Source organism: Protomyctophum bolini, assembly GCF_963924005.1.
Source record: "Protomyctophum bolini genome assembly, chromosome: 17".
Lineage (NCBI taxonomy): Eukaryota > Metazoa > Chordata > Actinopteri > Myctophiformes > Myctophidae > Protomyctophum > Protomyctophum bolini.
Genome location: NC_137878.1, coordinates 13,369,852 through 13,396,825, shown reverse-complemented (window position 1 = coordinate 13,396,825; position 26,974 = coordinate 13,369,852). Strand labels below are relative to the sequence as shown.

At 45.6% G+C, this 26,974-nt stretch overlaps 2 protein-coding genes across 2 annotated transcripts in view; one reads left to right on the top strand and one right to left on the bottom strand.

The window, feature by feature from the left end:
* Positions 1-24,215, bottom strand: part of necab1 (N-terminal EF-hand calcium binding protein 1) — a 45,452-nt gene extending 21,237 nt beyond the window's left edge. Inside the window, exons 1-6 of the mRNA XM_080786770.1 lie at positions 24,087-24,215; positions 17,548-17,572; positions 15,443-15,551; positions 14,211-14,236; positions 13,942-14,039; positions 4,341-4,477 (exon numbers count right to left, since the gene is read on the bottom strand). Of these exons, the coding sequence (XP_080642896.1) occupies positions 4,341-4,477; positions 13,942-14,039; positions 14,211-14,236; positions 15,443-15,551; positions 17,548-17,572; positions 24,087-24,182 (491 nt within the window). The 5' untranslated portion in view covers positions 24,183-24,215. The remainder of the gene's footprint in view (positions 1-4,340; positions 4,478-13,941; positions 14,040-14,210; positions 14,237-15,442; positions 15,552-17,547; positions 17,573-24,086) is intronic.
* LOC308332425 (TATA-binding protein-associated factor 172-like) lies at positions 6,494-12,070 on the top strand (the record flags this gene model as incomplete). Its single annotated transcript, XM_080788322.1, has 1 exon — positions 6,494-12,070. The coding sequence occupies one exon, from the start codon at positions 6,494-6,496 to the stop codon at positions 12,068-12,070; it is 5,577 nt and encodes a 1,858-aa protein (XP_080644448.1).
* Positions 24,216-26,974: the final 2,759 nt, after the last annotated feature.

The following is a 26,974-nucleotide window of genomic DNA, read 5'->3' as shown; positions in this document are numbered from 1 at the left end:
TGTTTGAGCGTTGGTGCTCGGACAGACAGGAAGAGGTCTTCCCTTTTCAGGCGTCTGTGAGACACATTCTGATTTTCCTACAGGAGTTCCTAGACAGGGGTCTTGGCCTCTCCTCAGTCAAGATCAACCTGGCGGCCATAGCGGCCTATCAGGTTGGTAGGAACGACAGACCAATCAGTGAACACCTGCTGATCCGTCAATTCATGAAAGGAGTTACACACCTCAGGCCGGTCGCCAGGTCTCTGGTCCCCTCGTGGGACCTGACAATAGTCCTGGACTCCTTAATGAGAGACCCCTTCGAGCCACTGGAAATGGTGGACCTGAAGTTCCTCTCTCTGAAGACCGCTCTGCTCGTTGCCCTGACAACGGCGAAGCGGGCTGGTGACATGCACTCGCTCTCAGTAAGCAGCAGCTGCTTGAGATTCAGTGGTAATGACACCAGGGTCACGCTCAGGCCGAACCTTTCGTTTCTACCTAAGACTTTTCCCGCGGGCTGCTCGCCCGTGGATCTCGCGGCCTTCCATCCTCCTCCCTTCTCTTCGGTGGAGGATAGGAGACTACATTGTCTCTGTCCGGTGAGAGCCTTGAAAGTTTACAGGTCAAGAACTGCCCCCTTCAGGCTGGGTGAGCAGCTCATTGTGGCCTGGGGTTCCCAATGGAAGGGTAAACCCATTTCGAAAGTAAGACTCTCGCAGTGGATTGTGGAGGCTATACGTTTAGCCTATACCTCGTGTGGTACTGAGCCCCCAGAGGGCCTACGTGCACACTCTACAAGAGTTTTGTCTGCATCCTGGGCCCTGGCCAGGGGTGTCCCTATTCAGGATGTCTGCGCTGCGGCGGGTTGTCTTCTGACCGGCGGGGCTGGAACAGCAGAGCTGTCGGCCCTTGGTCAGGGACATTTTCATGAGGTCAAGTGGTCCCTTCTGGCCCCTGACCGTTAGGGATGGATGACCATCGTGTTTCTTGACCAGCGGGGCTGGAACAGCAGAGCTGTCGGCCCTGGGTCAAGGGCATCCTCATAAGGTCAAGAGGTCCCTTTCTGGCCCCTGACCGTTATGGGTGGATGACTATCGTGTTTTTTGACCGGCAGGGCTGGAACAGCAGAGCTGTCGGCCCTGGGTCAAGGACATCTTTTATAAAGGATGTCTCTTTTGGGTGAACGCGCAGGGTTGGCTTCTTGGGCCTCCTTTGCGTTTGGTCTCTCTCCAATGGAGATGATCCTAGGGTCGAATATTTTTCTATCAGCCGAAGGCGATCATACGGGAGCGTTATGTTCCCCATATGACTCTCTCCGAGAGGTACTTAAGATAACTTCGGGTTACTTTAGTAACCTCAGTTATATAAGTGACTCGAGAGAGAGAGAGTCATTAAGTCGCCCTTCTGTCTTCTTTAAGACGTCAGAAAGCAGGTTGATAGGAATGACGTTGCTCAGGGCGGACCTTAGGTTATATACCCAGTGGGTGGGGACATAACCACGCCATGAGCGACAGTTCACGATCCAATGGAATTGTTCCGTGAGTGTATGTTAGGCTGTGTGCCTGCGCCATCTAGTGGCTTGGACCCCATATGACTCTCTCTCTCGAGTCACTTATATAACTGAGGTTACTAAAGTAACCCGAAGTTACAATCACAAGCCTATGACACATGTTTGGACTCATGATACAGCAAGAATGTCACTCAGCAGCGTCTCTGATAGCCATATTCGTTCACACGACGGTGCTCAGGACTAGGCTTAGTCTCATATGGTGGCATAGACGGTACAACAGGGACAGTACACACACTCACACACACACACACACACACACACACACACACACACACACACACACACACAGTAATAGGTGAGTCCAGCCCACAGGTGCGCGTTGCTGACCTGTCACATATGTTAGCAACATCATGCTAATGTGTCAGACTGTGACTCCACTCTGCTGTAGGGCGCGAGGAGGATAATGAGGCCGGTGCAGCGAAGCAGCCAGTGACATTTGGGAGCCCCTTCCTGGGGGTATGCTGTACGCTTTGATGTGCATGACAACCCCGTCATGTGGAAACTTTGCCTTACGTGCCACTTTTGGCTCACTGCACACTCCATGACCTCTTTCAACCTGGCCATCCTATTTTTAAGCATTTAAAATTTGATTTATTTATTTTTGAGGGGCTATGCCCAGATTTCCGGGTTTGTGTAAACCCAAACATTGAAGACAAAAGTGAGGACACCGATGGCAGAGGAAACCATGATGCAAGGCACCAACCTGCACATCAGGATCAATTAGGAGTTCAGTGTCTTGCCCAAGGATACTTCGACACTAACTCTGGGGGTGCCCGGGATCGGGGAACCTTGCGGCTCTACCTACCTACAGCTAAGTCAAAATTGAAATGGCGCACACCATTGCTGTTGACAACATCATCACCTAGCAACCCAATGTACTGTAAGTAGCATTATGACTTGATCGATCATCTTGTCATGATCTGTCACTCCGGCACAGACCATGTCTCCTCCCTGGCCACTCCCTCATTCCATTCCATCACACACCTGTCTCCAACTCTCATCAGCCCTGCAGTGCTTCCCATTACACACCTGTGAACCCTTTGCCATTTACCTGCTTCCTATAAATACTGGACTCATTGCACACACAAACTGTCAGTACATAAATCATTGTCCGGTGCTCATCTTGGTGTGCCGCTGTACCTGGAAATCCTCATTCTGTAAGGTTTTTGCATTTCTGGACTTCCTGTGTTTGCCTTGTGCTTTGTTTTGTTTTGTATTTAGTCTTTAGTTTTGCCTTTTGGATTTTTGTTTGTACTTTTGAAATGTTTGGACTTTGGGCTTCCCTGCGTAGATGCTTGCTTCCCTATCTTTGATTGTATAAGCTAATCTGCCATTTCTGCTTTAATAAAACAGTTCTTGAAACTACTTTGCTTGTGGCTCTGCATTTTGGGTTCAGACATTCTGCTATCGTGACACATCTACGGCAATGGTGCTAAGCGTGGTATTTATTAATTGCCTTAAATGTGTTAAACAAAAATAAATGAATATTTACTTGTGACCCACAAATGAGTCCCGACCCACTGTTTGGGAAAAAGTGTTCTACTGTAACACCCCAGGATGCATATTATGCTTGTCAACTCCATTCTCCCTCTATATATTTAGATGCATACACATATGAAAGCATTTATCATAGTCCATTAGTCAGAACAGGGAATGGACAATAATTACTTTAACTGTCAACTCGGAATTGTAATTTTCCATGTACGCATATCGTTGTACAGTACAACTGTAGCCTATGTACAGTATAGGCACTAAGTACTGTGCATAGTCTACTGTATGCTGTGCAATTGTCAAGATAATTATGCCATTTCATTCCAAGTAAGTTATTTTGACAGCTCAGCTATGCCTTAATTTATCAGGGTGAATCGTTAAGCCAGGATCAACCCTATCCGATTAAGGCAGTTTAGCTGTTTAAACAATTGTCTTTCATGGGTGTGTAATCTAAATGATGGCAAATGTAGTCGTTTTTTGGGTGAACTACTCCCTTTTAATGTCTGGATAAATTCTTGCATGCTGCAAATGTGTGGTGTGGTTGTTTAACTCATCAACAACACAGATTTGCCGTTTTCCCTGTGTATATAGGCAGTCATCTTTGTTGTCAGTGTTGCTTGGCACACTGTTGATCTTAAGTGCATTTTAATCATACTCTTTACTCACAGAAAGACAAAGGAGGAAGACTATCCAAGAACATTACAGCTAGTAGTAGCCAGAAACATGTTCCTCACGCTAGAGCAGAGCTCTGTAGTCGCATGTTAGAGCTGCTGTATTCAGTTATATAGGAGCTATCTCAATGGCTTTGATGTAGACGGCTGTTGGTGATGAAGGAGCGATTTGGGGCCTTAGGGACTTATCACACTCGTAAATCAGTTCAACACAGAGGAGAAGAGAATCATCTAAGCTCATCATTGGGTCTCTGTGGACCTCTGGTTACAATATAGGCTTAAGAATAAGTGGGGACATGAAACACTTTCTCACGGCCGGGACAGACACCCACATTTCTCAACGTCACATTGTCAACGCCACTTTGTTCCACTGTATGCATTAGTAGCTAAACTGTAATTGATGCAAACTTTGCACTTTGTGCGAACCGTGAACTTGAAGCAGGGAGTTCTGGGAGGGTGCGTGCACCAAGTGCATGACGGAAATAACCTTTTATTACCAATTTGAAACGTATACCTACACCTGCATGTGTAAATAAATAAATAAAATACATTTTTGAAAATAAATTAATAGAAATCTAAAATCAGTTTGAATTTAATTAAAATGTATTTATTTCTATAAATTAGATCCCTACCTCTCTTGGCGAGTCTGTTCAGCTGTGGTTTCCATGGCGCACTCCAAGGAACTTTGGAGGGAATGGAGCTGATTGGTCGTCTCCTTCAACAGGAAGCGTGTGACAAACTGCTCCAGGTGAGTGGAATCTTGGTATTCCTGTCAATCAGAGGAGACCGGAGAGGAGAGGAATTTTTCCCCCCACATTATTTGTTTTGAAAAGTTACATTCGAAATTAAATTTAATCTTATAATTGCCTTCCCTAATATGGAGTCATAATTACATCATACGTCATAGATGACTGACTTAATTCATAAGTGGCCATGTGTAGTGAGCTCCACATGAGATACACTCTATTTAGATCCTTTCATCATTAGACCATCTCCATATAAAACTAGGAAATCATATGGATCTCAGGATCACATGGAAATAGCAAGGCTTCGAGTTACCGGTTCGATCCTAGGCTCCCCCAAGGTAGTGTCCTTGAGCAAGACGCTGAGAAGCTTGGTGCCTAGCATGGTTTCCCCTGCCATCGGTGTATGTCTGAGTATGAATGTGTGATTGTAATGCACAATCTATGTAAAGCGCTTTGGATAAAAGCGCTATATAAATGTACCGCTTATGGTGTTTTTCACCAGCATGAGCATCAGTTGTCATACTGTGGATATATGGTTGACCATGATACATATGGACGATATTGGTTCATTCATGGTGGTACGATACGATTCAGTTATTTAAACTCGATACAGTAACTATTTAGCAATAAATTAAATATGTGTGAAAAGTGTGGATAGTGCAGGTTTTTTAAGGGAAACATCAATAAGTAAACATAGTGATTTGAACACAGGCCTACAGACAACCCGCACCTTGACATGAACACAGAGAATACACACATGTATCGATAGACCAAGTGTAGCTATACGGAATGGAAAAGTGATTAAACCCCTCTTTTTATTTTTTCTTCTTAAAATTGATAAAGACAAGTACTTATATCATCACAAGTAGTTGATACAATTGATTATTTGCATAGCAAAATTATTCGATGGTGATTATTTCCATTGCAAAACGATATGATATATATATGTTGCTGTTTACTGTTGAAATTTAAATTAATATTTCAATGCAGTTACTATATTGTTACACCCTAGTGCCCAGTTGTCTATGACATATGACTCCATATTTGGGTATGGTTTTGGCACAATCACTGCCCCATTGACTAACGCTTGTAGTAGCTAATTGGCTATTCCGGAGTAATCTAACTTCCGCTGTGATTGGCCGGGCTTTACATAACGTTTGTAGTATCTAATTGGCTGTTGATGGTTACGTAACAACAACCAATCTCACCAAGCTGTGATTGTCATAACCAACAACAGCCAACTAGCTGCTACAAACGTTATGCAAAGCTCGGCCAATCACAACGGAAGTTCGATTTGATTATTCGATTACTCGATTCGATTACTCTGGAGGAAAAAGAAAGTGTCACAATAACAATAATGTGTTTACCCTTTGAGCAACCACACTAATAATAATAATAACAAAACTTTATTTGTATAGTACCTTGACATGACATGAAATGCAGCTCAAAGCGCTTTACAGAGCAATAAAGAAAAAAGGAAAGCAAAGGCATAAAACAACATTAAAATAACAGCAGTGAATAAGACAATACAGTGAGGACATGAATAAACAACAACACAGAACAAATCAACTAAAAGCAAGTGTGAAGAAATAGGTATTGAGCTGTGCTTTAAAGCTATCTACAGAGGCTGCCTGTCTTAGGTGTAATGGGAGTTTATTCGAATTCGCCGTCGGGCCGTAGAAGCAGAATGCTTCTTCACCGTGTTTTTATAAGCTATTGAGGCACATCGAAGGGGGGGGGGGGGCACTACTCTTATAGTAAGTAGGACAGTAGAGGACACATTTTACTGTAGTGTGCAGTAAAATGAAATACCCCAACACACACATGATACCTATTGTCTATATATGGTTACCTATTGTCTATATATGGATATGTCTATCATCTAAATCTATTTCTATTTATATGATGAGCTTAGCTGTGAACAAATAAACACGTACATACAGGAACAAATATATAGAGGGGTGAAAACATAATCTCCCCATGGTGGAGATAACAAGGTGATGCCACTAATTCAGCCACCCCTCTGAAAGAAAATCACCATGGCTGTCTCAAGACTTGACCGTCTGTTCATCCTGCTCGACACCGGAACCACTCCGGTAACTCGGAAGGCCGCAGCCCAGCAGCTGGGAGATGTGGTCAGACTCCACCCACATGAGCTCAACAATCTTCTAACCAAGGTCTTGACCTATCTAAGGAGTCCCAACTGGGACACGCGCATTGCAGCGGGCCAGGCTGTAGAGGCCATTGTGAAGAATATCCCTGTGTGGGACCCGTCCCCAAAACCTAAAGAAGAGTCTTGCACGGACTCTTCACCCGAGGGCTCCTCGTGCAGCCGATTGAGCTTCGACCACTTTGACGTTACCCGCCTGCTCAAGCACGGGGCTTCCCTGCTGGGATCTACAGGGGCCGAGTTTGAGCTGCAGGATGACACGTCTGGGGAGGTGGATCCTAGGGAGCGCCTGGCCCGCCAGAAGATGCTCCTTCAGAGGCAGTTGGGCCTGGACATGGGTGCTGCTATTAGCATGGACACAGAGGAACTGTTCAACGATGACGACCTGGACTACAGCTGCCAAACCAGCAGGCCTAGATCCCTGGGAGGAAAGATCACAGCCACGTCCGGTTCCCACAACCATGTGCCCATGCAGGCTGCCGAGTTGATAGATTCTGAATTCCGGCCAGGTATGAGCAATCGGCAGAGGAATAAGGCAAAGAGGATGTCCAAGCTTGTGGCAAAGCAACGAGCCAGAGACATGGATCATAATGAGAAAAACAATGGTAGTCTTGAGGGAGAGCCCGAGGAGAAACGTAGGAAAACCGCCAATGTCGTCATTGAACAACCAGCGGCAGCGTCTAAGGTCTTAATCGAAAATGTTCCAGACGGCTCCGGCCACTTGGAGGAGACAAATGAATGGCCTCTGGAGACCTTCTGTGAAGAGCTCTGCAACGACCTTTTCAACCCTTCGTGGGAGGTCCGTCACGGCGCAGGCACAGGTCTCAGGGAAATCCTCAAATCTCATCTCAGAGCTGGTGGAGGGAAGCTGCCAGGAAGCACGGGCGAACAGATGTCGCGGCAGCATCAGGAGTGGCTCGAAGACCTGGTCATCAGACTGCTTTGCGTCTTCGCCCTTGACCGCTTCGGAGACTTTGTATCGGATGAGGTGGTGGCGCCCGTAAGGGAGACCTGTGCCCAGACACTGGGCGTGGCCCTTTGCCACATGCCTGACAGTGGTGTTTCCATGACGGTGGACGTCCTCCTGAAGCTGCTGACGGAGGACCAGTGGGAGGTTCGTCACGGAGGTTTGCTAGGGATCAAGTACGCCCTGGCTGTCCGACAGGACCTCATCTCGGCGTTGCTCCCTCTGGTGCTCCCGGCCATCACCGAAGGTCTGCAGGACCTCGATGACGATGTGCGAGCGGTGGCAGCCGCGGCTCTCATCCCAGTGGTCCAAGGCTTGGTCCAGCTACTGCCCAGCAAGGTTCCCTTCATAGTGAACACACTGTGGGACGCTCTGCTGGAGTTGGATGACCTCACCGCCTCCACCAACAGCATCATGACTCTGCTGTCCTCGCTGCTCACCTACCCTCAGGTCCGACAGTGCAGCATGCAGCAGTCATTGACAGTGCTTGTTCCCCGCGTTTGGCCGTTCTTACGACACACCATATCGTCTGTCAGGCGGGCAGCGCTGGAGACCCTCATCACGTTGCTGTCGAAGGCTGACCAGAGCTGTGCTCTGTGGCTCAACCCCATCCTCCAGGACATGCTCCGGAACATTTTCCAGTCCTGCATACTGGAGAGCAACCAGGAAATACTGGACCTCGTCCAAAATGTGTGGATGGAGCTGCTTTGTCGGGTGCCCCAACAGTATGTGGTAACAGCCAGCTGTCCGTGGATGGGCACCTGGCTGTGTCTCATGATGCAGGCCTCCAACATTCCCATAGAACGCAACATGCTGCTAGAAGTCAGGGCTAAAGCAGGTGCAAGACCCCGCCAAGGGTCCGGTCAGGTGGAAGAGACTGTGCAGGAGTATATAGCAGGAGCAGAGACGGTGATGGACGACCCTATGACGAGGGACTATGTGGTGGTACGTGCTCGCCTCATGGCTGCCAAGTTGCTAGGGGCTCTGTGTAGGTGCATCTGTGACCCCCAGCTCAACACCGTGTCCCAGGGGGAGTCTCTGAGTCGGCTGCTGCTGTTCCACCTCAACTCCAAATCTGCCTTGAAGCGCATCGCAGTGTCCCTTGTGCTGTGTGAGTGGGCTGCGCTGCAGAAGGAGTGTCAGGTGGTGCCCTCCATGGTTCAGCCCCGTCTGTTGGCCATCCTCTCAGAGCAGCTGTACTATGATGAGATCGCGATTCCTTTCACGCGCATGCAGAAGGAGTGTAAGCAGCTCATCTCCCTTCTGGCCGATGCTCAAATAAATCTCAGAGACCGCCTCAACTGTAGCATCTTCCCCATTGACCAAGCCAATGATTTGGTAACCACCATCTTCACAGAATCCACGGCGAGTCTAAATATGAGGTCGAGGCAATGGCAGCTGTTGGACAGCAAGCGGCAGCAGGCCCAGGCGACAGTAGCGGAGACTGATGCAGAGTGGCAGAAGCTTCATATGCGGGTCCACATGTTCACGGCCTGTGCCTTGGTCAGCCTGCAGGTTCTGCCTGACAAGCTCAACCCACTGGTGAGGCCTCTGATGGAGTCTGTAAGGCGAGAAGAGAACACCTTAATCCAGGGCTATGCTGCAACTTTCATTGCCAAGCTTCTGCAGCAGTGTAGCACCCGCACACCCTGCCCCAACCCCAAGATTGTCAAAAACCTCTGTGCTTCGATATGCATAGACCCCACGCTCGAAATTGTTAAAGATGGCGGTTTGGAGAAAGATTGCACGCAGCACATGGTCAACAAAACCCAAGGCATCATCACCCTGTACCGCCACCAGAGGGCTGCCTTTGCCATCACCAGCAAGAGGGGTCCTGTCGCCAAAACCCCCAAGACCTCCACCACAGAACTGCCCCCTGGCAGCACCATCAACATAGAACACGATGAGAGTAAGAAGTCGTGTCTTGTTCAGAGACGCGGCGCAGAGTTCACACTGACAACCATCGCCAGGCACTTTGGTCGAGAGCTCAACAGCTCTCTGCCGTACCTGTGGGAGAATATGGTGGGGCCGCTGACGACTGTGATCAACGATAACCTAACGATCGATGTGCATGCCCAACTGGAGAGGGGCGACACCGGCACTCAGGAACTGGTCAACTCTCTACAAATCATCGAGGTCATGGCAGGGGCCATGGCTCCAGAACTCAAACATTTGCTGCTGCAGCACCTGCCCCACCTTTGCGCCTGCCTACAGCACCCATACACGGCCGTACGTCACATGGCAGCACGCTGCCTGGGAGTGCTCAGCAAGATCGCCACGCTGGAGACTATGAATCACCTCCTGGAGCATGTGCTGCCCTGGCTGGCCGCAATCGACGACTGCACCAAGCAGGAGGGTGCCATCGAGGCCATGGCCTGTGTTATGGAACAGTTGGACATAGCCATCGTACCCTACATTGTGCTGCTGGTGGTCCCAGTGCTGGGTCGCATGAGTGACCCCAGTGATAGCATTCGCTTTATGGCCACACAGTGCTTTGCTACACTCATCCGCCTGATACCCCTGGAGGCAGGCATACCGGACCCCCCGGCCATGTCTGCTGAGCTGATTCACCAGAAGGCCAGAGAACGCCACTTTCTGGAGCAACTGCTTGATGGCAGGAAGTTGGAAAACTACATGATCCCTGTTCCCATTAAGGCCGAACTCAGGAAGTACCAGCAGGATGGAGTCAACTGGCTGGCCTTCCTGAACAAGTACAAACTGCATGGGATCCTGTGTGATGACATGGGTCTGGGAAAGACCCTGCAAACCATCTGTATCCTGGCAGGGGACCACTACCTCAGAGACCAGGAGTATGCCAGGACCAATGCAGCAGACTGTAGCCCCCTGCCTTCCCTGGTAGTGTGCCCTCCCACACTGACAGGCCACTGGGTGGACGAGGTGGGTAAGTTCTGCACTACAGAGTACCTCAACCCCTTGCACTACACTGGGCCACCTACGGACAGAGTGAGGTTACAACAACAAGTGAAAAAGTACAATCTTGTAGTTGCCTCTTATGATGTTGTAAGAAACGACATTGACTTTTTCCGAAATGTTAAATTCAATTACTGTATCCTCGACGAGGGCCACGTCATCAAAAACGGGAAGACCAAACTCTCCAAGGCCATCAAGCAGTTAGCTGCCAACTTCAGAGTCATTTTGTCAGGAACCCCCATCCAGAATAACGTTCTGGAGCTGTGGTCCCTGTTCGATTTCCTGATGCCTGGCTTCCTGGGCACGGAGCGTCAGTTCGCCGCTCGCTACGGCAAACCCATCCTGGCCAGCCGGGACGCCAAGAGCTCCTCGCGGGAGCAGGAGGCAGGCGTCCTGGCCATGGAGGCCCTCCATCGGCAGGTGTTACCCTTCCTCCTGAGGAGGATGAAGGAAGACGTTCTGCAGGACCTCCCTCCCAAAATCATTCAGGACTACTACTGCACCCTGAGCACCCTACAGGTCCAACTGTACGAGGACTTCGCCAAGTCACAAGCCAAGGTCACCGTGGAGGACACAATCTCTACCGCCTCTGCGCAAGAAGAGAAGCCCAAATTGAAGGCAACAGGCCACATGTTCCAGGCTCTACAGTACCTGAGAAAGCTCTGTAACCACCCAGGCCTGGTGTTGACACCCCAGCACCCAGAGTACAAGCGCCTAACTGAGCAGCTGGCAGCGCAGAACTCAAGCCTGCAAGACCTCGAACATGCACCCAAACTCTCTGCACTCAGACAGTTGCTGCTGGACTGCGGCCTGGGAGGTGGCAGTGCGTTGGAGGGGGGCACTGAGGCCGTGGTGGCCCAGCATCGCGTTCTCATCTTCTGTCAGCTCAAGAGCATGTTGGACATCGTGGAGCACGACCTGCTGAAGTCCAAACTGCCCAGCATCACCTACCTGAGGCTGGACGGCAGCGTGCCAGCCAGCCAGCGCCATTCCATAGTCTCCAGGTTTAATAATGACCCTTCCATCGACGTGCTGCTGCTAACCACCCATGTGGGCGGTCTGGGTCTCAATCTGACGGGCGCAGATACGGTGGTGTTCGTCGAGCATGACTGGAACCCAATGAGGGACTTGCAGGCCATGGATCGCGCACATAGGATAGGACAGAAACGGGTGGTCAACGTATACAGGCTGATCACACGAGGCACACTGGAGGAGAAGATCATGGGAATTCAGAAGTTCAAGATCAACATCGCCAACACGGTCATCAGCGAAGACAACTCTAGCCTGCAACGCATGGGCACTGATCAGCTTCTCGACCTCTTCTCTTTGGATAAGGACGCCCAGAAGAGCGACGAGAAGAGCGATCCCTCGCCGCCGACCTCAGGGAAGGCCTCCATGAAGTCTTTGTTGGAGAACCTGGGAGAGCTGTGGGACCCTCAGCAGTATGACACAGAGTACGACCTGGGCAGCTTCATGCACTCCCTTCCCGCTGGAGACACCCTCCACCAACACACCATCCCTCCGGCTGCCTGCTCAAGCAGCAGCTAGCATACCTCTATAAGCTGCTGAACACTCACATAATACAAACTCAATGTAAAGCGTTAAACACGTGAACCCTAGCATAGGCCTACGTCTTTCTGGGCATGTCGTACTAGGTGAGCATTTGGCAAAAAATGGATGAACATTTGACGAGTATTACACAAAAAATGCTACAAACCAACAATGCATCACATTGCAAAATAACCCACAGTTGCAGCCATATAGTCCCTTTCAACAGAAAATACGAATACATCTGGTGGTCTTCGAGACTGAATTGCAACACTTATAGTTTAAATTGCGTTTGACAAGGAATTGTGTATATCAATTAAATGGAGTAAGAGAGCCATTGTCTATGATAAATAGATATGCCCAGGGTCTTACATCAAAATGACACTTTGGTAGAGGTTTGGGTTGTGTTTAACTTGCCATAATGTAACTCTAAATATTGGTGAGACACCTTCAATTGTTGCTCTGTTGATTAAAAAATTATATTCTGAAATAGTCTTGCACATTGCAGTAAAACAGCCCTCAAAGTCACTCTTAAGAGTAGATTGTATATAAAGAATAATGAAACCGGACAAGGCTTTTTTTTAACAGGGTCTAATAACAGTGTGGCTTCCATGTGGATCTCAGACATCATGTGGCCAGTCTTTGATGTCAATACTATCTATCTATCATAATGTCATCTACACATCTGGGCAAAGTTCCAGCCTCCATAGATTTTCAGTATAAAATTAGTGTTCTAATAATATTCTTAAACCTAGGCCTACTTATTTTTATTTTGTATCTTTTCCCCCTAAAAAAAAGAATAGAAAGAACAGCTTATATAGTCCGGAATCCTGCTTGACCACTTAAACCCCAGACAATGTGGCCATTTTCAGCAAAGATATTTAATATAGATCGAGAACATAAGTCACTATAGAGCCCTGAGGTGGTCCCTGGACTGGCAGACTGGCACTATCGTACGCATGATGAATTGTGCAGTCAGACCAAAGCAGAGATGACCTAACTTCACTACTAGGATATTATTAAAATAGGGTATATGCAAATATGCCATTTTGGAAAGAGTTTCTTCCTACTTCCAAGCCTCTTCCACACCTCACAGGTGTTACTGATGATACTAATTAAGGCTCTTTTCCACCATTCTGGTCAAACAGAGTCAGGGTGCTGCTATTGTGCATGTTGGCTCACTGGAAACACTACATCAGTGGGTCTCAAAGTGTCATTGAGTAGGTTCAAAATGGCCCTGTACTGTTGTGTTGGCTCACTGGAAACACTCTGCTACATCAATGGGTCTCAAAGTGTCCTTGAGTGGGTTCCAAATGGCCCTGTACTCGTACGTTACCAGTTGAAATTAAAAACACATACAAACAGAACAGTAGTTTCAGAGCTGTCATCTAACACCGTGTGTGTGTGTGTGTGTGTGTGTGTGTGTGTGTGTGTGTGTGTGTGTGTGTGTGTGTGTGTGTGTGTGTGTGTGTGTGTGTGTGTGTGTGTGTGTGTGTGTGTGTGTGTGTGTGTGTGTGTGTGTGTGTGTGTGTGTGTGTGTGTGTGTGTGTGTGTGTGTGTGTGTGTGTGTGTGCTGGGCTGTACTCATAGTGGAGCGAGAGCGCTCGGCACGCAAGGGGCGAGCATACAACACCTGCTCTCCCATCTCTATTCCTCAGTGAGACAAGAGGCTTTGTACGCTCCAATAGCATACCACTAACGGCACGCCATATGTATTTGAATGGGTTCCAAATGGACCCTTCAAGGTCTGTAAACATGACAAACAAATGCAAAAATGCATACAGTACACTTTCAGAGTTGTACAGTATGTGGGGGTTAGAGAACTGCTTTAACCTACTATGACATAGAAGTACTGTAAATGCTACACATACCTTTTTGGTCTTGTCCATGGCCTTCAGTATGGACATATTCAAGTCCTCCAAGGCAGCGAGGACATTCTCATATTCACCAAGATGCTGGGAGAAGTATTCTTCAAAATACATCAATGAATATATAAAACATATTCAGTCACTCCCAAGACAACAGGTGATGACACCATTTATTTTAAAACACACGCCTCTCTGTGTACATCATATGTAGTAAGTTCCTTACTGTTAAGTTAACTGTTAAAATATCACCATACATACATCGGTTTACTTACCACATAATTCATCAGTGTCCACGTTACTGAAAATGAAATGAAAAGGAACAATTCAGAGAAATAAATGCATCAATGAACAAATTATGAAAATCATTGAATATATGTTAAAATCAGGACAACTGCGTGCGTGTGTGCGTGCATGTGGAGGGGTGGTGAATAATATGTACTCTATTATGTAAAGTTGAAAAGTAGAGTGCCTGTTGCAATGAACCTTGCAAACCTGTGATGTTTTTGGAGCTATTTGCAAATGAGTAAACCGTGCGTGCGTGCGTGCGTGCGTGCGCGCGCGCGTGCGCGCGTGCGTGCGTGCGCATGTGTATGTATGTGTGTGTGTGTGTGTGTGTGTGTGCGTGCGTGCGGGTCAACGTGGGTCAAAGACATATCACACCGCAGGGACAACCCTAAAACCGTCTGGACCCTTTGGTGTGGTTGCTGGTTAGGGTTTAACTCTCTGTCTCTCTCTTTACGTCTCCATCTCTCCCCCTCTCTCTCTGTCTCTCTCCCAGTTTTCTATAGTTCTCTCTCAGTCTTTCTGTCCATCTGTCTCCCTCTGTTTCTCTCTCCGCGATGCGTTATGAGATTGTAGATCTTGACTTCCATTTTCACACAAAATAAATCAATCATCAATCACAATCGAGGCAAAAGCATTGAAATAATCGTGACGCTGACGTGACGCATAACACGTCTTGAGCAGAGTTCAGAAGATGACGTGAAACCCTCCAAATCAAAAAGGACTCTGCTGCTGCTATGGAAACGGCCGTGAGTGACACGCGTGAATGAAAGTGCTCAGGGAGCAAAGTGCAGGTAGAGGCAGGAGTAAATGTGTGGGCGTGTGTGTTTTGTGCTGTGTGGTGAGTGGTGACAGACTGACAGAGAGATGGAGATCAGTTTGATGTGGATCTGGTGTGTCCTCTGCACAGAGCCATGCTGGGATCTTATCCTCACACCAAGGTTTACTTCCCGTATCTGTGTGAAGGAGGTGGCCGCCTTTTTAGGCGACCGAAAGCACATTGGAGTGGAGTCTAATATTTCCAATGGAAGAGCTACGTGAACAGCTGTGTTCACGTAGCTCTTCCATTGGAAATAATAGAATCTGAACCATTGATGGCCTCATGGTCATCATCACAACTTAAGCCAGACAATCGTCCCAAGATTTTCATTCTAAAATCAGGAGAAAATCGACCCATGCAGCAACACACTTTCGCCCCCAGCATTGAGAAGCCCTGACTTACTCTGTGTTGTGGGTGTCGATGGTGTGGAAGAGCTCCTTCAGATTGTCGGCTGTCAGGACCCCGTCAGAGAAGTAGGCTCTGAACTCGTCAAAGGACAGCTTCCCATCGTCTGCACGGGGACAGAGCACAGAATGCACACCATCAGCAGTGTTCTTGTGAATTTGGGGAGTTTGATACCAAGTCCACGAGAAATTACAGCTAAGAGAGAGACAGCATTGGAGAGACAGACAGAAGGAAAGCTGAGAGGGAGACAGTGTAAGAGGGTTGGATGCACTCAGTCCAGGTTAAACATGAGCCTGCAAGGTCAGAGACTAATGGGCACTTGTATGATGTTTCTCTTCACATCTGCAGGTGATGCCCTGCTTATATAGCTTTCACATTACAGTATGTCAGGAGTGAAAGACACACGCAGGCACACTCACACACTCACACGCACTCACATCCGCACGATGCACGTATTTGTTATACTTGTGAGTAGTCGGACATTGCTGAAATATAGCTGAAAAAATGGCCATGATAACTCCCCAAATCGTTTTGAACCATAAAACCATTTATCTTGTTTAGGAACGGAAAAATTAATTGTCCTCACAATATCTACTTCTCAAAATCTACTATACTTGTGGGGACATTAGGCCCTCGCAAATATAGTAACAAGCACAATACACACGCACGCACACACACACACACACACACACACACACACACACACACACACACACACACACACACACACACACTAGCATGTGAGATCGTGCCCTCAATTCCACCAAGCCGTGGCGTCCGGCAAGGACTCACTATGACTCATATTCATATAGTACATAGCTGTACTTAAAAATAGTCTGGAGCAGTGGTGGAACAAAGACACCATGCTTCACACTACATCATACTGACACGCTGGAGGGATTTGATCCTTCTTTTTCACACGTCACTCAGTTTGGTCACACGTCACTCAGTTTGCTCACAGAACTGAAGAGGAGTGACAAGTGACATGAATATACTGCAGGCAGTTCTTTTTTTCCCCCTGGTAAAATACATTTTATTACACGGCTTCGTTGAATGCTTGATTCTGATTGGTCAATCACTGAATTCAGCTGTGTGTTATTTATGGATAATGACCGCTGGGCTCAATAACAGACCGCTGTCTAATCAAAGCCTCAGAGCACCTTCATATCAATCTGCGCTGCTTAATATTATGCCGTATCCAATCCAACATGACAGCCAAATGTAAACAAACGCATCATGTCATTTACGACTAAACATTGCTCTCAAGGATGTTTTTGTTACTACACATTTTGTCCAAACATCCCAAACGTTCCTGACCTGGTGGAGACCGGTGCTCGACCTGAGGAGCACTTTTTCTAGTTATTTCTCTTACACAAATCCAGTTATTTCTTATCTTTTTAATAATTTATTTTGTAAAATACTGTGTCCGCTCTAATCCTCTTTTCAATACAGTAGCAAACTTTATTATAGTATTTTATCCTGTATTCCTGTGTTTTGGCAATATTTTGCATCACCATAATGTTTTTATTAAATCATTACATACCAAATCACCGTGATTCCATTTGATCACAGAACTGATGCCGAGTGACAAGAGACACATTGGTGACTGACAAATATACTACAGGCAGTTTTTCTTCCGGAGAAATACACGAGCAATCTTTTAGTTGAAAATGTTTGATAATGTAATAGTTTGTCTCGCTGCATAATGAACAACATGTCGGAGTGATATATTCCAGAGTTAAGGAATTACGTTTTAGGTGTATTTTCCTCGTACTAAATGTGGGAACAAAGACAGTGGTCTATGGTGTATTACTAGCCCTTACCCGTTGTGAGATATTTCCCCCCAGACATCCTTAGAATATAGATGTGACGTGTTTATTTTTTGATCGTTTTGCTAATGCTGAGATGTTTGAGTCGAGCCAAGCCGGGGCATGGTCCGTGCTCAGTTTCCATGGAAACTAAAACGCTATCCAAATTTCCATCAAAAAAAAGGACACGCTTGTGTGTGTGTGTGTGTGTGTGTGTGTGTGTGTGTGTGTGTGTGTGGTGCTGTGCGTGCGTGCATGTGTGTCTGTGTATAGGCATGTGTGTGTGTTTCTTACCGTTTTTATCAGCCCTCCGTAAGATCTGGAACGAGAAAAACATCATTACATGATAAACAAATGTGTGTGTGTGTGTGTGTGTGTGTGTGTGTGTGTGTGTGTGTGTGTGTGTGTGTGTGTGTGTGTGTGTGTGTGTGTGTGTGTGTGTGTGTGTGTGTGTGTGTGTGGGTGCGTGCGTGTGCGCGCGCGCGCATGAGCATGTGCGTGTGTCTGTGTAGTGTTGTGCACATTCGAGATGTTCAACAGTGTTCATTATTCTACACCAGTGGTTCTCAAAGTGGGGTCCGGGAACCCTGAGGGCTCCTTGGGGGGTTCCAGGGGGTCCAAATGCAGCTAAATGATGAATTTCAGTATTGTTTCACCAGCTTGAAGTTACTGTAACTCAGTAAGAGAATGTATACGAATGACTAGTATTCAGATCATATAGGTTTCACTCTCTCCACCTAGAGTATCCATGTGTAGAATGATGTACTCAATCAGTATCCAGTTGTAGAATGATGTACTCAATCTAATCTAACAACTAAAATCGTACCTTATAGGCATCCCTGGCACAATATACGATTTCAGATGGGGGTCCTTAATTGGCTTGAACTGAAAATGTCGGAACTACTCTGCCCTACAAAGCCAAAGTGCAGTATCTAACGGCAAAATAAATGTGCTGATAATGTGTTTAAAAGTGTTTCAACTGGTTGGCCAAATGAGATATCAGCAAATTAAGTAATATTACACTAATTACTTGCGCAAGCAGAGTGTGCAAGTACTAATCGGCTGCGTATGTCGGTGTGCGTATGTCACTAAGATACGTGGGTAAGAATGGTGGTCCCTTTGGCTGTTGATGGTGAAGGTCAATAACGGGTCTAAAGGATTTATAACAGCAGTTGTAATAGACATTAGTTAGTAGCAGTACTTGCACGCTCTGCTTGCGCACACGTAGGCCATGTATCCAAATTTTGTGCGAGGCGCAAGTTGGCACCTCGACAGATTGCATTTCTAGTTGTACATACTGTATGTTCTTGAGGTAATTACCTCTGCAGATAAGGCCCCCGTTCCCTGTTTACAACAATAAACCTCACGCTAAACCCTAACCCTATAAGGTAAGTGGGGAACATAGAACCCGGGGAACGTAGAACCTGCATGGGAACATATATAGCGATCTCCCCGGTAAGGGATTATACCGGTATACCGGTAAGGGATTATTCCTCAAAAACATAGTTACTGCACTTTGGCTTTGTAGGGCAGAACTGACCTACACTCACAGTAATGCACAGCAGGATATAGTGACCTGTCTGTGTGTGGGAGTGAGTGTGTTTGTTGCTATAGTCAAATCATTTGAGAATGGATGCCGCATGGATTCACATGAAAATCCTTGAATGCTCAGCAGGGCAACCCTGACGAGATGGTGTGGGTGAAAGGTCTGGATAGTGTGTGTGGTTCAGTTTTTGTACTTTACTTGAATATTTCCAATTTACAATACTTTTACTTCTATCCATGTGTATCCATCTTGGATACACATATTGTACTTTTATTCCACTACGTTTACCTTTACGTCTAGTTACTAGTTTTTAGATCTGCTATTCTATATCTACATTAACCACTTAAGCCCTATACATTTCAGCCATTTGAAAATAGCAGATCTAAAGGCCTATGTTGGACAGAACACATGCACCAATTTTGCAATTGGTAGTACAATGAGTACTTTTACTTTTTGTACTTAAGGTACATACTTTTGGACTTTTACTCAAGTACATTTTGAACTCCGGACCTTTACTTGTAACAGAGTATTTCTACAATGCAGTATTGATACTTTTACGCATGTAAAAAATGGGAGTGTTGTTCCACCACCGCAAGTGGTGTCTGGGATACTACTTGATGAGAAAGATATTAAAGTGTGCATGCATGCGCACTATGTGCTAGTGTACGTGCATGCTTGAGTGTGTGTGCGTATGCACGTGGCCGCGTGCATGCCTGATCTATCAAAAACCATTGGGCCTATAAATTATTGATAGAACCGTGCCACAGTCCAGAGGAGATGAAAAGCAGAGTGGCGATGAGGTCTGGTGTGTGTGCGTATATGTGTGTGTGTGTGTGTCATCCTCTGCCATCTCCTGCCTTCACTGGGAATTACTGTCATCCCTCTTCTGCTATCAACCTCAAAGTCAAAAGGCATGCATCTCTCTTTTTAGAGCTTGATTTGATATGTAAAACATTAAATTAAAAACTGAACAGATGGTGCTATATTTTCTTGGATCCCACTGTAGTATAAAATGTTCAGTGTCTGTCTGTGTCTCTCATCATAGACCATATACACACAGTCTCGGTGGCCATCTTGCCCTGTCGGGCTCTGGCCTACTTGTAACGATGCAAGTTGGAAATGTATGCCCCACCCAGTTATTTGTGTCCCTTTCATGCCCATATATGGAGTTCTTTGTCAGGCATGCCCAAATATGTAGTCTATGCAGATATATCAAAACATATTTTTGATATAACAGGCCAGCTCCATATATGGAGCTTGGGCCTGTCCAGAGCCCGGGCAGAAGCATTTTGTGGTACTTCTGGACAACCGTGGGTCCGACGGTAAAGAAAGAAAAGGAATTCCTTGCAGGTGTTGTACTTTGGAAGCACTAAAAAGCAACCTCCTGCATTATGTGCAAATTCAAAACAGGTGTTACGCAGGCTCCAACGAGCACTCCCAAACTCTGACACAAAAAATTAAGATGCGCTGTGATTGGCCAGTAATCACTTGAGTGACAACGTGACGTAACGTGTCTTCCACACTTCCGGCGTACTTCCTTCCCCATTGTAAATTCTTCCGCCCCTCCTCCAACACACATGGCTCCAACGAACAGCAGCGGCCAATGTGGCATTAAGATCTCACCTACCCATTGCTAACTTGAGTCCACCTGTGTCATGTTCAGTCGTGTTTTGATTGTAGTTTTGTTGCACCTGTGTCTAGTTAGTCTGTGTCTATTTAAGCAACCCTGTGTTCAGTCACAGCTTATTAGTCAATGTTACAGTGAATTCCTGATGTCTGCGTATATGTCCTGCTACACTGCATTGTGAGTTTCCTCCGTTTGCCTGCTTGGTTCTGCTTCTGGGTCCTTACCTGACACAAATACAAACATTTGCTGAAAGTACCGGTAGGCGATTTACAAGCAACATTGTGATCTTGTAAATCGCCTATTTTCGGCAAATATATTTGGTGTAGTAGTAGAGTGACAAAGTGACCACGTACCCCCAGTCGACAAAGTATATTCTGATTAAGCGGTTGAATTGTGCAATTATGTGATCAGTCTATTAAAAAACATGCATTTGTCATAATATAATTATGACTAATGCCATGGTGGCCTTTCAACAAGGGCCCCTGTTGTCATAAATTGATGACAGGCTTGCTATTATCAAATCAAGCGCTGGTGCAAGCGGCTCATCTTCATGTTGCATAAAACGTCTCATGTATCATGTCATCTCATAAGAGATTATTATTGGATGTGAGGGATGACATTCTGCTACTATTTTTAGCATTGTGGGTGTTGCAATGTGAGCTTGTAGATCTGTACCACTACCACAGGAGAAATTTGGGGAAAAAGGTATAGACCCCTGAGGGACTCCTGTCTACAAAGTAAATGTATATTGTCTCTGTTGGATGGAAACCTCATACTGTATGTCAATTGACGATATTCATACCGCGGCCATCTTGCCAGCAAGGTGCTAACTAGGTGCAACTTCCCATCGACAGCCTATTCATCCAAACAGAAAAGTCCTCTATAATTGTAAACGTCAAACTCACCAACCTTGCAGCTGAGCTGTACGAAAAGCTTAAATTATCCTCTTTCTATCTGCAAAGTGTTTGTTCCATAAAAATCTGCTGTTTCAGCTGTTATCATTGTTATGAGCTCCTTTCTGTCAAGAAGTTTGGAAGTGCTCGTTGACTATATCACTCAACAGCCCATGCGTAGCCTACCACCTGTTTTGAATTTGCACACAGGAGGTTGCTTTACTGATAAAGAGTGTTTCCAAACTTGACACTTAGAAAATAATCATCTTTTCTTGACAGGAAGTAGCTCATAACATATGGTTACGGTGGATTTTTATGAAACAAACACTTTGCAGATAGGAAAAGCTTTTCGTACAGCTGCAATGTTGGTGAGTTTGACGTTGTTTAATACAATTATAGGACTTTTCTCTTTGGATGAATCGGCTGTCAATGGGAAGTTGCATCTAGTTAGAACTACTGATTATGTTATTTCATTTTTTCGATTAATCAAATAATCAAGCCAGCTTTTTATTTTTAGTTTTTGCCAATTAACCTGCACTTAAGCATTGTAGTTCATCACAGAATAGTGAAAATCAGGGTAAAATAGTGAAATTAGCTGTTAAAAAAGATTCACGGTTTTACTTTATTTATTTTTGCCTATAATGACAAGACAGGGATAGATTATTTTATTAAATTATCTATTGTTTTATAAAACGATTCGTTTGATTAACTGTAGCCATACAGGGTAGGCAAAAATGAACACACCGGAGTGACTCGTCCATGAAGGCATTCATGAACAGCTGTGTAGCTGAGGAGTCGGAGGAGGGCTGAGGAAGGTATATGATTATAGAGAGCAATGAGCGCAGAGGGTGTATGGCGCTCTCCTGAAGGAACGCACAATCTATAGGAAGACAAGCCTTTCAAGAACCTCATTACTGCACCTCTTCTGTTGAAGGAGGAACAGCCCAAGGTGACATGCACTGAAGAATCACACTTGTGTGAAGTGAGGGGCGGCGTGACGTCTTATGTTGTCATTTGGTGCCCTAAAGAAACATTACGGTCTATAGACTTGGCTGGCAATTTGCAATATCCTCAAAGTCCGTAAACTTGTGCTCCAATCCCAAAAGACATTTATTGGAGGGGTTAGTAGGCCTACCCCTCAAAAATACTGTGTTCATTTGACCCTGAGAGTGTACAAATACAATTCCTTGTACAGCCTCAAGAGTTTCATTACAACTCAAGATTAGCTCAGGTGGCGCAGTGGCAAAGTGTCTGGCCACCACCACGGTTGTGGGTTCGAATCCAACATGGTGTTGAGCGACTATATCAATACAATCGGCCCGCGTTGGGGGCGGAAAGCCGGGCGGGGAGGCTCACATCACTGCACGTAAGCCCATAGATATTTTGTCGCTGCACTTTCGTCGGAGAGACCTGTCTCCAATGGGAGGAGGAAGTCGAGCAGAATCTCGGAAGGCAAGTGCTGCTGGGAAAGAGGGAGTCGCGCCTTTGGCCTACCGAACGTCCCCTTCCGTTCTTCCGTTTTGCTTCCGCTATTCTTCGCAAGGAATCTCGGGAAAGATTGCCAATGCAATCACGCATCGCCATCGCCTCCATGCCTTCTGTTGAGAGACGCCCCAGAGCCGGATGAGGCGTCTGTCTACCTTATATGTATATGCGTAAGCGGGCGGCACCTATCAGCAAGGAGTGTTGGGTGGGAGGAGTAGGAGTCTGTGTAGGACGAATCGATTCGTCCTAGACAGATTCCTTCCTCATCATTCCTCACTGGCAGGTGAGTCAGTAGGAGCAGTGACAACACACAAATGTCTGTGGGGACGAATTAATTTAAACTAAATTGGGGTAAAACGCAAAAATATATAGTACCCTCAACTATGTGTTCAATAAGAAGATATAGGCAGCTAAATGCTTTGAGGTGTATTTCCCATATATGCTTACTAAATCTCAGAGGCAAATATTGTGTTTTACTGCACTACAATTATTTGACAGCTTTAGTTTTGTGTTCCTTTGTCGATTTAGTTCATTAATAAAAGAAAAACATTAAGTGTAGATGTATTAATCTACTCAGCAGAAAATTCATTTAAATCAGCCCAACCTTTAAACAGCTGCAGCATGAACACATTAATGCATGACTAATTACAGTCCAATAATATGATGGAAATGGACCCTTCTGCACATGTGGGTAATTTAAATTTTGGTATACTTTTTGGTATAATTTTTTTACTCAATTAACACTTTGAATACAGACTTTTACAGAATATTCCAACATTGTGTTATATACTTTTACCTGAAATGTTCTTCCACCATTGATGGTTTGATTTCAAAACAGTATATTTATAATTTTAGATGTTCGATACAACAATAAATAAATAAATGAATGAATGAAAAATCCTCATGCCATCATGGCAAATATAATTATTTATGGAGGCTTTATTCTTGTAAGTTTGAGTGAGAAGTATGTTGGCTGTATTATTAATTAAGTATTATTACCAGTGTCCCGGCCTGTTTAAGGCAAATTAAAATTGTGTTTTCAAATGTAGGCAATCAACATTGATTATTATTGTGTTCATTCGAGAATAGTGAAAATAGCTGATCTACAGGCTCACAAGAGCCTGTCTGTTTAATGCAAACAAAGCATAACAAAGTATAGCTCTATTGTGGCATTGCACTCCATTTAGTAAAAGAAAAGACTGCTAGCTTTCTGCTGCGCGCACTAACTAACGACACCAAAAGCAACATGTTTGTAGTCTGACTGTGGTAAATAATCACTCACATCAATGAAGATGGACATGCCCTTCTTCAGCTCCAGTGGAGCGATGCTGCAGGTCTCTTCAGAGACGACCTGAAGCTCCTCAGAACAACAATCCATGATGATCTTCACCTCAGTCAGTGTTTGGCTGGAGAACAGATGTTTTCACCTCAGTGTAGTGGTCCTTCGACTCCTTCCCGTGTCAGATTTTTCTAGGATTGTTGTTTAATATAACCTAAGTGGTCAAATATGTTTCACTTCATGTGTCAGTCGGATGGGGTCCGGTCCGCTATGAGCGCTTCTCAAAAACAGAGCGACTCTCTCTCTCTCTCGTCTTTTATGCTTCGTGCTTGTACTTCATCGTACGACGGTGTCACGCCCCAAACATTTCACAACGCGCGTTGTTGTGGGCTTGTATGTTGGGTAGATCTTGCTAAAATGTTCGTTACGGAAGGCATGGGTTCTATCGCGGACGGACGGACGGCGCAGTGATTTATTGGCTAATTTGATTTTGTTGTCACTGACACTTGTCAAGTTGTCAGGGTACTACGGGAGACAGACAGCCACGTAGCCCAATTGTTAGTCTGTCTACAAAACAATCACACACGTGTGAAGTGAGGGCCAATCAGAATTTCTGTCCTCACCTTTCGTCGTCGTCTGTGTTATGAAATGTTCTTACACAAACATTCAAAATTGTCCATTGTCAATGGCATTAATAATGTTTGTGTTTACATATAGGTCTACACAACAAAAGCTGGACATAAGAGGCCGTATCGCCCCTCAAAAATGACAAACCTTCTGTTAATGTTTGGATATTATTTTCTTTAAGTTCCTTTTTCTTTTCTGTCAATGGCCACTCCGGGCTCCATAGGCTGATAGGCCTATACACAGACATATCCGAGTCAGACTCTCCTACGTATAGGCTACGTTATGCACCACGTCTCTATACGTGTGTGTACGTTACAGTACGTGTGTAAGTCTATAATCTGCTGGTTGTCCAGAACTATAGCACAAAAACCTCAGGCTCTGGTCAGGTTCTGTAGTGGAGGAGCTTAGGGAGAGATAAAGATGATTTCGCGATAAGTCGTCTAAAAGCGCCAAATTTGGCACAGATTGTATAGTAGCTCAGGGCATGCTCTATGAATATGATTTAGCTAGGGCGCCCGAGCCGGCGATCTTCAGGTCGCCACAGCGGTTAAACTGTTAACTGTGAGTGGACGACACCATAAAGCACTAGGCCTACACTTGTTTACAATAGGGCCCACCATTTTCAATTCATCAAAGAGATGTACGAATATACACTATATAAACAGGAAATCATCATAGAGGTAAAAAGGGAAAAAAACATACAGTGACACATTAAGGAAGTATTTAGAGAGGTACATGAGTATCTTGGTGGTGTATCGAATGTTGTGGACCAGACCCATTGCAAGAGGCTACTCTAGGGGGTTTTCATGATTCTGAATCCATTCCAAGCATTCGTTTTGCACGAAAAAATAATATATTTGTATGATTTTTTTTATTTGGCCATAACCACTTACCCAAATGTGTCCAAATGTGATGCAGTTTTTAGCCCAAGAAGTAAAACTTGTGTAACTCCTCATGCTGAACTACTTCGGTGTTCTGACTTTTGACCTCTGACCTTTAGATGTCCCACCATTTTGCATTATATGAAAAACAGTTTAAAATCTACTCCTGGGATATTTGATCAAACTTTGAAAAGGCGTAACTCGTCTGCCAAAAGCCATGGATCTTGTTTAGTGAACTATGGGGGTTCCATAATATTCTGCATTTTGTTTTGTGTTGAAAATAAATAGTAGGCCTACAGAAGTCCCAAAGCTCCTGGTAAGGAAGCTGAGACCATATCTTTTACACCAGATTGTGTCCTATGCTGTGAACATATGGATGGGGCATTGGTAGGTCTTCAGGAGGAGTACTCCATCACCAGTAAGACGCCTGAGGGCGAGAAGCGACCTCGCCCTATAAGGGAGAGGTCGCACCCATGCATCTGCCTCGTTGACGGCAGACTGCTGGGCGAGCGCTGGCGTTTTGGCATGCAGGGGTCAGATCAACATGGAATGAATTCTGTACTGGCCATATAAGGAGCATGTCTTGAGTGTACAGGGTTTGATGAGGTCAGATCAACATATGGAATGTCAGAACATGTCAGCTCCATACATATATATAATGGAGATCTATAAGGGTGGTAACGGGGACATTCTCTGAGTGTACAAGGTTTGATGAGGGCCCAGGTAGGGCCGGGCCTTCATTCTTGGGCCTGTTGAGAACTCTAACTGACGGGAAATGTTCGATTCCATAGTTAACTGCGACCTTTGGTCGCAATCAGAGTCCTTAATCAACCTACATAGACCATAGAAAAACAGGTGCTGTCGATCACCTCTGCTCTCTCCACTCCGTTGACACACTTTCCCTCTTCCGCCTCCCCACCCTTCTCCCCAGAGACACCCATAGGTACCAGGAAGGAGCCTTCCTCCTCCCCCGAGGCCCCCAGGACGTCCCAGGAAGGGAAAGATTGTGTTATGACCTAGGCACAGGATCTGACACAGATTTTTACCTGAAAATCAACATTCCATTTATCCCCTGAACAAGCAGGCTGGCTCTGGCTATTAGCTCAATGATATATAAACTTGCAGTTGCGCATAAAACTGTGTTCAAATCCCGGGTAGAAGAGAGGCTTTCCAATCAAACGATAACAAACTTTAGGCTACAAAACTAACTAAAACTAACTAAGTTAGTAAGCCTATCCAATATTTTTCTTTAAAAATAGCAAACATAAAAATAAAAAAAGAATCTGCTATGGCTAATCAGTTGACCAAAATGTAATAATACAGCAATACATTGTGTGTTTCTCACATGCCTGCAGTGGCAGCCACTGCTCCTGTGATGACTGC